The 12,327-nt window shown below is 31.3% G+C and overlaps 1 protein-coding gene across 1 annotated transcript; it reads left to right on the forward strand.

Moving 5' to 3' along the window:
- The first annotated feature begins 7,345 nt into the window (after positions 1–7,345).
- On the forward strand, positions 7,346–11,759 carry LOC126710634 (abscisic acid 8'-hydroxylase CYP707A1-like). Its single transcript, XM_050411202.1, has 9 exons — positions 7,346–7,760; positions 7,910–8,231; positions 8,594–8,743; positions 8,862–9,110; positions 9,262–9,351; positions 10,262–10,340; positions 10,618–10,724; positions 10,856–10,974; positions 11,453–11,759. The coding sequence occupies exons 1-9, from the start codon at positions 7,567–7,569 to the stop codon at positions 11,550–11,552; spliced, it is 1,410 nt and encodes a 469-aa protein (XP_050267159.1). The 5' UTR covers positions 7,346–7,566; the 3' UTR covers positions 11,553–11,759.
- Positions 11,760–12,327: the final 568 nt, after the last annotated feature.

Consider the following 12,327-nt stretch of genomic DNA (forward strand, 5'->3'; position numbering starts at 1 on the left):
AAGAAAGAAAAGAAAGAAAGGATGTACGTGGTGCTTACTATGGCTCCACCACTCTTTCATCTCTTTTACAATTTTTTTTGAAGCATGTAGAGCTGAAGTGTGATTTCAATGCAACTCAATTATTCACACACTATTTTCTCACAGTTCTTCCTAGCAGACATAAAACTATTAGAATTTAGAAAGGGAAAATTTGGGCAGGGTCATAGGGGCAGTTGCCCCTTCTCGTCCCTCCTGACTCCGCCTCTGGTATAAAGAGGATTCAACCAAAACTACTACTTTTTTTTCTTTATTATGATTGCTAATAAAATTGCAATTCACTTAAAAAATACTCATTATATTGCAATTTTATCAGATGCTCAATGCAAATGTAAACACTTTATGGAAATTTTGTAACATTAAGTTATTTCTTAAAAGATGCATTAAAATATTTTTTTTAATGATAATTTGTAGTTCAAGAATGGGAGAGAAAAACTATAGAATCACGAGTCCTCCCATAAACACATACTCCTATAAAGACGTACGTATTTATTGTGCTTCCAAAAGATTCTATAATTATCCTTCTTAAAAATGCCAAAAAATGCTAATAAGTTTTTTTATTTTTTATTTTTTTGAGAAGAATTTGGCAAGCAAATTTAATTATTATTTCTTAATAACACAATATGTTTAATGTTTAATAAACTTTTAAATCAAAATCGAATCACGGATGGGCCATATAATTGTAGAATCTAGATGAATCATATGCATAATATTTTATTATGTGCTGATAGAAGCTAGAGATGGACAGGTCAAAGGAAACTAGGACCGTATTGGCGGACCACTCAGATGGGAACGGGGGGCAGTGGCATACAGCTATTAGCTATATAATTTGTGGAAGATCTCCGGCCATACCGAACCAGGATTTAACATCTGATTTACGTGGGTCCCTTCAAATATTTATTGGTATGTACGGTAAAGAAAGAAGGAACACGTGGAACTCTCCCGAGCCTGGCTGGGCCCTTTTCATGCAACATTGCTATCTCCTATATAGACCGTGTTTCATAGTGGTGGAGTTAGTGAGATTGTGTGCCTCTGTGGTCACCCTAGTGTCACTATCAAACCCAGCTGGAGTTTTGACACTTGTCGATCATCTGGTGGTCCATTTCTAGACTTTTCCCTTATTAGAAGGCCCCCGAACCCTAACCTCACTCATACACACACACATTTGTCCATGTATATTGTGCCATAACTTGCTAAATGAATGATTGAATTACATCACTTAGTCATGATTCATTAATGAAATTCAGTAAAATACAATATAATTATCGTTTGCCACATGTTGAAGTTATTTTAAAGTGTGTGGACAAATGTTTGATCCTAAGTGATATGCTTAAGCAGTAACTTGAGAATTGGTCGCAAGTGTGCGTGAATGTATGCCCACAAATTTTTTTTTTTTAAAAAAAAAGAATTTTTCCCTTCACATCTACAATATTTTTATATTATTTTTTATTTAATATATTAAATTTACTAACTACTAAATTTATTACAATAAATTTATTGATGTTTAATCAATATAAGATTACATAATATCATGCTTATCAATTTTATGTGGCACATAGTTTACAATTTATTGAATTGACAAATTATGAGTGATAAATCATCATTTTCATATGGTTGTCAATGACATAACTAATTGTGAAATAAACTATAAACTAGACTTTTACATTCTTTATTAGAGTTGATTCTTAAGTTTGGGTGATAATTGATAAATGGTTAAAGTATTAAATCAAGTCATTAAAAGATAGTTGTCCAACGATTGAGATTTTTGGACTTTAAAGTTTAAATTTCAAGGCTAAGTTTTTCAATTATTAATTGTGTTAATTATTAAAAGAGAAAAAATAGTGGGTTAATCCCACACTGAAAAATAAATGTGAGTTAAAGAGGTTTAAAACCTGTGCTGTGTATCCAAGAGTTAGACCTATTTGGATATACACTACTGTAAGTTTCTTTAAGACTTTTTCCCCTCTTCTCGTGTGTGTATTATAAATATTTAGTATTCTAAAAAAAAAAAAAATTATTAAAAGAGCGTTATTTTTTAAGGACATTACATAACTTAAAAGTTTTAAGTTTGAAGGTTTAAGCGTAATTATCTTATCATTTACTCATTTTTTTTTTTTTTTTCCATACGCAGCTTCCAGTCACACATGTATACTGAATATGGTGAAAGTTTTTATTTTTTGGATAAAGTAAATATGGTAAAAGCTATTCCTAAAGATATTAAATAAACTCTACTCGTATTAAGGAACAATTATGTTATTGGAATAACTTGTTGAGTTATCACTTCATAAAAAAAAAAACTTGTTGAGTTATCAAGTTATAAGCAGTAAATAATAATTTCCACATGGACCCACGACTAACATAGAAATGGAAATTTAAGCCAACCAGGTAGTACCCACCCCATTCTCAAAAAAAAAAAAAAAGGTAGTACCCACCCCACATAACATTGTTAATGATATTATCTATTAACTTGAAATTCATGGAACACTAGCTATTGTATCTACCCGCCATGTGAAACAATCCCAAACAATTGCTAGATCATTTGATATGATGTATGTCTCTTTTCATTTATACCTAGCTACTATATGGCAAAACCTAGACACCAGATTCCTATGATGTGGTCATATAAAATAAAAGTTTCCATGACTACAATAACGGAAAAAAATTGGCTTTTGTCCATTTCAAAAAAACAATCCAGCATTTTGTTCTCTTTTCTAAATTAATTAGGGAAATGCTCCTCTTTTGAAACTCGATTTTCTCAAAATCGAGTTAAGTCCTATAGTGACGTTTTTAAGGATCCTATAATGACATTTTAAGGACCTATAGTGGCGTTTTGTAATCCGATTTCCATGAAGTCGAGTTATAGGTAAAAAAAAGAAAAAAAATTGCATGTAACTCGACTTCATGGAGATCGGATTACAAAACGCCACTATAGGGCTCCAGAAATTTTTTTATTATTTTTTTTATAACTCGATTTTGAGAAAATCAAGTTTCAAAAGAGGGGCATTTCTGTAATTAGTTTGGAAAAGGGGGCAAAATGCTAGATTTTTTTTTTGAAAGGGACATTTGCCCATTTTGTCCCTATAATAACTGGTATATTGTGAGTATCCTAGATATTTTGAGATTTTTAAGGTGTGTTTGAATTTTATTTAACAGAACTCATGCACTCATCCGTTTCTTCCCTTCTTTAAATTACTTCTTAAAAAAAGAAAAAGAAAAGGCTAAGGTTCAGTCTACTAATCTATTCTCTTAGCTTTTTCTTCAATTTTCAAATTAGTTATTGAGGTTTAATTTTTATATATTTAGTCATTCACATTATCAAATGAATCAATCTAGTCATTTTCCCCAAATCTAATAGCAAATGAAGTTGTTTAAACTTTAACGTATATTATATATATATATATATATATATATGTTTGTGTGTGTATATATATATATATTTAGAATAATACTCATTCAATAACAAGATCTACTAAATGGCGCATCTTGTGAATGTTTTTGTTAATTTTTTAACCAACAAAGAAAAAAGAATGTTTAAATAATGCTGTTGGCTAATAAATTTGGGCAAATGACCAAATTGATTCATCTTTCAAGAAGTAAGAGACTAAACTGATAAAAATTACTCAAAATTTATAGACTTAATTGACAGTTGAAGCTAAAGTCAAAGGAGTAGATTGAATTTTAGTAATTAAAAAAAAAAAAAAAAAACCCTGGTATATACCGTTTAATTGTCGACTGTTAATAATAACGCACAAAAAAAAAAAAAAAAAAAAAAAAATCTTCGTTGTTTCGCAAAAAAAGAAAAAGAAATACTAATAATAATAAGTCTTGGTTGTCTTCCTACTATTCTCTTATCTGCGAAGTTACGACAAATTCAAAGTCAATATTCAATATATATTTTTTTTCAATGTCAATATTCAATAGATTTTGCCAGTTGTTTCTCGGTAATGAATTAAAGAGGTCGGTGTGTCTTTTTTTAAGTACCTGTCCCTACTACCATATAAAAAGGTTGATTACTTACAATTTATATCGATTAACTCCTAGAAATGTCGATCTTTGAAGCCAAAATTTCTCCCTATTTGATTTGATTTGATTTGCATTTATTTAATTTGATTTTTTAATTTTTAATGAGGACATAATAATTAAACCCCATATCAAGCCTACACCAAACAAACATTGGGAAAATTATAAATGAGTATGCTAGACCTAGATAGATGCAACTTATATTTTTGCAAGCGATGCAATGAGATCACTAGGGAGTTCTCATATATATATATATATATATATATATATGAGAACTCCCTAGCTATCTCATTCCATCTCTACCAACTCCGTAGCTTTATTACATCTTTTTTATATAGGGAGTTGGTAGAGATGGAATGATTATAAAAAAAAAAAGTCGGTAACTTTTTCGTTTTTTTGGTAAAAAGTTTTTTAGAAGAGAAGTGTTACGTTTACAATATTTTTACAACAAATCATAAGTGATTAGTTGTTATTGGTTCAAATTTGAACTTAATACCAAGATTACTTTTTTACCCCAACAATAACAAACAATAACAACCTGCCACTTAAGATTTGTTGTGAAAATATTATGGACATATCATTTTTCTTTCTAAAATAGTTTATTAATGTATGTTGTAAAGGTACGCATTAATAAAACCCTATATACACACACGAGACTAGGGAATTGGTAGAGATGGAATAACCCTACAGTTGAGTTGTCCTGCTAAACCAACAATAAATATGCTTGATATTATTAAAGAAAAACAATAAGTATGCTTGTACAATGCATAGATGAAGTAACAATATGCCTCTTATAAAAAGAAAAGAAAAGAGAAGAGAGAGTAAAATATGGCCATCTTATAATGTATATATAGATTAATGATAAATTATATATAAATTAAAAAAATTTACTAATTAATATCTTGAAATTGAATAATAAATAAATAAATTATATCTTAAATTATGTGATAGAAACACATATTGTAATACCATGTTTTTATGAAAACAAAAAATTATGGTACAAGATTAAACTAATTTAAGTAGAAAATAAATCATAAATCTTCTCTTAATATAAGTTATAGAATTTTAATTAGAAAAGTATTTTAAATTTTTTGAAATTTTGATTCTAAAATTTCTCCTAAAGTAAATTATATCAATAATTAGTGAAATATATGCTGAAAACACATTATACGATATGTACAATTTACATTGAGCTACTTGGCCACAACTACGTTGTGTAGAATGTAATTTTTATTATAAAGGATATTATAATGATATATATCATATATGTACATATTTTTCATTTATGCACATCTCCTTCCTACAATATAGTAAGTGAAAAATAAAATCCCATTTCCTATGGTCCAGCTTTTCTCAAAAAAAAAAAAAAAAAAAAAATTTAGTATATATCCTAGAAAACATGACTATGGTCCAAAACACTTGTGTTGTGAGTCTAATTTAATCTAATTTGTACAAATTTATTTTATTCATCCAAATAAATTAGATTCTCGAAGAAAAAAAGTTTGGATTAGGATTAGTTATATAGATAAGATTATATGGAGTTTGTATTTATCTTTATCTATTTTAGATGTCCTTTTATAAATTTAGTTTTTTTTTTTTTTCCTTTTAAAATTTTTTTATGGGGTATAAATTTTGATAGGCCAAAAACGTATTGATCTCTTGTGATAAATTAATTGATTAATTAGCCAAGTTTATTAATTAATCAAATTAACATGCAAATCACGTGGTAGCACAAACAAATCACCAATTAAACTAAGTATGCAGTGAAAAATAAATTGACATGGTGATTTGTTTACGAATATGGAAAACCTACACGACAAAAACTCCATCGGGTGATTTTAAGGTCATCACTCTCGAGAATCCACTATTATCAAAACAAGCGGTTACAAGTAAAGGAATCCTAGTATCTTATACCAACCTACAGTTGAACCCTTACCCCAATACCCAATTGGATTTGTTCTGTAGTGACAATCTCTCCTTTCAATGCACGGCTTCTAGTACGTGACTAACCAATTGCGCGGATCCCAGTACGCGACTTCAATTACCAATTAGAGAAGGTTGTTGACTGCAAAATTCTTCAGATCACGAATTTGCTTGGTCACAAAACCCTATGATGTACAAACACAACAACTTCTTCAAGAGCTAGGGCAAATTTAGGTTTCCGGTCACACTTCTTCACTCTTGTGAAATTTTCTTTTGGGCAATTGTGCGTAACCTTTTATAGCCCTTAAAATAATCTTTATATATATTTAGCGTTGTGGGAAAAGAAAGCTCAAACATATAATCACAGATTGAATGAAAAACAAACTAGAAAATCTGAGTTTCATAAACCTCAACAGATACCCTATCTGTCGAGTTGCTATCGAGCCATGGGCTGGAACAGCTCTTCAGGGCTTGATAGATACTAACTGTCGAGTTTTAATGAAAAGTACTTTCTGACTTGGTTCTTGAACAGACTTGCATCGCTTTAACACTTGAACTTGAAACCTTATTTCCTGAAGTATTAAACACATCCTAGATCTATCCAATTACAAGTAAAGTGTATTTTGTCAAATGATTAGTCAATTACATAGAAATAGTGACATATGTTCTTATCTTTGAATCACATATGTCCTAACAAATTTTGATGTTGACAATGATAAATTACAAAGGAATCGGCTTGTGCTCATGTGCGGTTGAGGTCTTGGTTCAAATAAATAAATTTGGTTTGGGATTATTTTAATTAATAGATTATAAAGAGTAAGTATTTATCTTTATCTATTTTAAATGTCTACCTTTTAATTAATGAATAAAGAATAGACACCAATTATCAAAGTACAAATGGTTAGCTAGTCTAAATGGACGTTACTAGAATTCAGCAAAAAAAAAAAGAAAAAAAAAGAAAAGAAAAGAAAAGAAAAGACGTTACTAGAGTTTCTAAACCCCTTCGAAGCAGTTTTATTTATCAAATTTAGAGGTTTCGGTTCCTCGAAGCAACTTATAAAAATTGGGCCCATACAACTTGTGGCTGAGTGCTGAATGAATCTAAAAGACATTCTTAGGTATCCCGTCAAATAACAGAAGTCCACATATTTATACAAGTTGGTTCGTACGGATAAATGTGTTCATAAAGCACAGCATCACAGGACAGTTAATTTGTATAATTCTAGAGCAGAGCAGTGAATTGGAATTGAGAAATATGGCTACTAAATCTTGAACTGTCTAACTGGATTCTTGATTAAGTTGACACCTTATATGCGTTGAATGTATGTACATAAAACAATCCCATAGTATTCTAGATGAGGATGAGGATGAGGCTTCAACATACCATACTTGTAGATCATATAATGGTGACATCTGTCTCATTCTCATTCTGTCCTTTTATGGATTCCACCCTATATAAGAAGTGAACCTCCTCGTCCATCTCTCTCTGACTAAAAACACTAAAAACTTGTAAGCTCCATATTCATTACTTTGTTACAAAGGAGAACGAGAGCTAAGTCAGAGAGAGAGAGAGAGAGAGAGAGAGAGATGGGTGCAAGTTTTGTCTATGTGTTTATCTTTCTCCTTACTCTACTCTTATATGTTTTTCTAAGAAAGAACAAGAAAGAATCCCAACAAATAGCTAAGCTTCCACCAGGTTCAATGGGTTGGCCATACATAGGAGAGACTCTTCAACTTTACTCTCAAGACCCAAATGTTTTCTTTGCAGAGAAACAGAAAAGGTACTTCTTTGTTTTTATTCATATTGAATCTTAATTTATATATATATATATATTTTGAACGTAAAATGATTTTGAACACGTGGTAATGAATGATACATATGACACGGGTGTTTTAATTATTATTATTATTATTAATTTTTTTTTTTCAGGTATGGTGAAATTTTCAAGACTCATTTTCTTGGGTGTCCATGTGTCATGCTGGCGAGCCCTGAGGCAGCTCGGTTTGTGTTAGTCACAGAAGCCCATTTGTTCAAACCAACATACCCCAAAAGCAAAGAGCGTTTAATTGGACCTTCTGCCATTTTTTTCCACCAAGGGAAGTACCATACTCGTCTAAGAAGGCTTGTCCAGGGATCTCTGTCCCTTGATGCAATCAAAAACTTGATGGGGGGTCTTGGAGCCATAGCTGCTTCTACCTTTGACTCATGGGCAGGCGGCCATGTCGTTAACACTTACCAAGAAATGAAAAAGGTAAGTCCGCTGGCTCAATGTTGTTTGTTTATACAAATGATTCAATCAAAACCTTTTATGGTGTACTGTTGCATTCGTGCACATTTGACTTAGGCATTTGTGGTACTACTAAAGTAGGTATTATTTGATGTCTCAGTTAAGCACTATAGAGTTACGTAAGCGTTCAGAACTCTTAAAACATTATACTAAAATAATTACAGAGAGAAATTCCTTAGAAGTAACCTTAAATGGTTACGAAACTTGAACTCAATATCTTGTGGATCACATGAGTTGGAAGTTATATGGGATTTCTAAAAAGTTTAGTTTATACTTGGTACTATTGTTGAATACTCATTAATTGGTCCATCCTTGAACCCTTGCAGCTTTCTTTTGACGTTGGTATACTTATAATTTTTGGCAATTTGGAGGCTCGCTATAGAGAGGAGTTGAAGAAGAATTACTTAATAGTAGACAAAGGCTACAATTCCTTTCCAAATAACATCCCAGGCACTCGATACAAAATGGCACTACAGGTAAGCAATCTAGTAAATTAAAATTAAATTATATAGTACAACTATTTGGTAGACCAAGAACACTTCCAACTGACTATATATGTTCTATTTTTCTATGTTTTTGTTGGATTCTCTGTAGGCAAGAGAGAGGCTCACTAAGATTATCAGTGATATAATTTCTGAGAGGAAGGAAAAGAAATTACTTGAAAAGGATCTTTTGGGTTGTCTATTGAACTCCAAAGACGAAAATGGACAGATCCTTATGGTAGATCAAATCATGGACAACATTATTGGAGTGTTATTTGCAGCTCGAGACACCACAGCTAGTGCCATGACATGGATTGTCAAGTATCTCCATGATAACCCGAAACTTCTAGAGGCTGTAAAGGTATGATACCGATAGGCAACTATTTGTGATCCCAAATGGTGTAGAGCAAGCTATTATTTCTCGCCCCCACTTGTCGTCTTTTTTTAGTTTTGAGTTTGACATTGGTGACTCCGTGGTCCTATGGATGATTTATGAAATGCTCTCCTTGCAGGCTGAACAGAATGCAATTCGTAGACAAAATGATGAAGCTAACCAACCATTGAGTTGGAGTCAAATAAGGAACATGCCTCTAAGTTCAAAGGTATGCAGTGTCATATACAGGTCATCATGTTTCACTTGCTTTCAAAAGTATGGGCATAAACTCTAAAAAAAGGGAAAAAAAGTGAACGCAAGACGTCATGAATCTCACAAGACCTTAGAACCACTAAGATAACCTCTTACGGATCAATATTTTTCTCTTACAGTATTAATATATGTCATTTATAAACAAATTTGCGTAGAAATAAGATTAAGAAATTAATGGCAAAATATCCTCTTGCACTTGTTTAAATCAACAATTTTACATTAATATTCATAATTGATGTGGAAATATTAACATTTTAAAAATGGCAACTTTTTAATACATGAAAGTGGAGGTGAGAAAACGAGTATAAGACTTTTATTGTCATTTAGAAAATGTGAACTCAAAAAAGAAAAAGAAAAAAGTATGAGACTGCAAGTAGTCCTAGCAATTGTGTGCCGTTCAAGTGGGCCAGATATTTTGTAGCTAAAATGAGAATGAGAAGTTCAATGACAAGACATTGAAGGAGATGAAAGTGGAGGTGAGAAAATGAGTATAAGATTTTTATTGTCATTTAGAAAATGTGAACTCAAAAAAGAAAAAGAAAAAAGTATGAGCTACAAGTAGTCCTAGCAATCGTGTGCCATTCAAGTGGGCCAGATATTTTGGAGCTAAAATGAGAATGAGAAGTTCAATGGCAAGACATTGAAGGAGATGCATCGTGCATTTTTAAAATCTACTATAAAGTAAAGACTAAGAAACAAAATTAAAAAAAAAAAAAAAAAAATTCCAATATGCATCCTCACATATAGAAATCTATAAAATACATGTTCTTTGTAGAAATCAATTTTGATCTTATTAATTGCAATAAGGCATGTTATTTTGTTGCATGAGTGATTGGCTAACAGTAGGGAACTATGATGTTACTCAGGTAGTTTTGGAGAGCTTGAGAATGGCAAGCATCATATCTTTCACCTTCAGAGAAGCAGTGGCTGACGTGGAATATAAGGGTAAGAGGAATACTAGAGCTTTTTATGAAACTAAAAAACAAAATAAAAGAATAGGATCCTTTAGCAAAATAAAAGGCCGACATGCAATAATAATCTATTATATTCGATATATGTATTCTCCTACCTCATAATGTATGAATCTTATAGCTGTGTGAAACATAAACATTGTGAAAAGGAAGATGCGTATATTTAATGTACAAGAAACCTCATATTTCAGATGGAGTGGTTAATTTGGGACTTCATTGGAAAGAATGACTAACAAAAGAATTTATAACAGGTTACTTAATTCCAAAAGGTTGGAAAGTGATGCCTTTGTTTAGAAACTTTCATCACAATCCAGAGTTTTTCCCTGATCCTCAAAAATTTGATCCTTCGAGATTTGAGGTATGAGTTAACATTGTTTCAAGGCTAAAGCTAGTTAAATTCCAGTTTTTAGGGTTAAGATATTTCTATGTTTCTTCACAGATTAGTTATTTATTTATTTTCCTCCCTTTTTTTGTTTATTGTTTTTCTAGGTTGCCCCAAAACCCAATACATTTATGCCGTTTGGCAATGGAGTGCATGCCTGTCCAGGAAATGAGCTTGCAAAGATGGAAATGTTGATCGTGATCCACCATTTAGTTACCAAGTTCAGGTATTGTACAAAAGGAAATATACCTAAATTACAAGAATAAATTATGAAATAACAACCAAGCAAAATAGGCTTATATGATTTCCTCCAATATGAAAATAATGATCCTGTCAGGTGCAGTAACGCAAACTTGTAACCTATGTAGGGGCATTACTGGTGGAACCTTGGATTCTAAAAAAATATTAATAAAAAAAAAAAACCGTGTTAAAATTTTAAATTCTCAAAAAAGAAAAAGAAAAAAAAAAAAAAAAGCATAACACTTTAAAGTATGGAACAATCATAATTTTTTCCCGTAATCCACTTGTTTGAAAAGAGCCATGCTAAGAGAAATTATTTGGAGCACTTGGAAGCTTCCTATGATCCATATTTATGTAAGAAAAATGTGTAATACACAGAATATACTAAATAATTTCACCGTATAATTAATTCGGAAAGAGGCTGCTTTTTATTTGACAAGGGCATTTTTGTTGAATATTTGCAGGTGGGAAGTGGTGGGATCAGAAAGTGGGATTCAGTGTAGTCCATTCCCAGTGCCTATGCAAGGACTCCCAGCCAGATTTTGGAAGGAATCTAGCAACTAACAAGCAGCATGGTTTAATTAGAAATTGGCAAATGTTTTTGAAGAAGATGTCATCCCTTTCCAAATCCATCTTCTTTCATTTTTAGTATTGTATAATTTTGCTAGGCATTTTTCATTTTGTACTCTTTTTTAGCCTATTCCCCTTTCTCAATCGGGGTTGTCAATTAAATGCTTCATTTTGCCATTAATTAAAGAAATTTTGCTCTCACTTCTCTTTCTCTCCCCTCCCCCCCCCCCCCCCCCCCCTTCTCATATTTTTGGAACAATATGGGTTTTGTACTAAATGCAATTGTACCAAATTTTATATTATATTCCTTCATGTCCACTATCAAAAATAGATCCAATATTCCAATATTCTAATTATATTTATGTAAAATTGAGAGAAGGGCTCACAGGTTTTGTCAAGTGGTGCATTGTTGTCTTTTTTTTTTTTTTTTTAATTACTAATTTGGTCCTTCAACTATTGAATAAAGATCAATTTGGTTTAATAATTCAATTTAGCCACTAGAATTTTAAAATGAAGTCAATTTCATCTTTAAATATTCTACCCATATAATTCACAAAATTACTGTACGGACAACGGAGCACACGAGGAAATGTTATTAAGGAAAGTGTATAAATTCAAAACTAAACCAATTTCAACTGTTAATTTTGTTAAAATTTAAACTGAAAGTTAAAGAATAACCAACAGTTGAGAGACTAAATTGAACTTTGAACTTTGCCTAATATTGGAGGGCCTAGTTATCAACTTAACATTTTAATTGATTCTGTTTAAT

The sequence above is a fragment of the Quercus robur genome, chromosome 2 (genome assembly GCF_932294415.1).
Source record: "Quercus robur chromosome 2, dhQueRobu3.1, whole genome shotgun sequence".
In the NCBI taxonomy this organism is placed as follows: Eukaryota; Viridiplantae; Streptophyta; class Magnoliopsida; order Fagales; family Fagaceae; genus Quercus; species Quercus robur.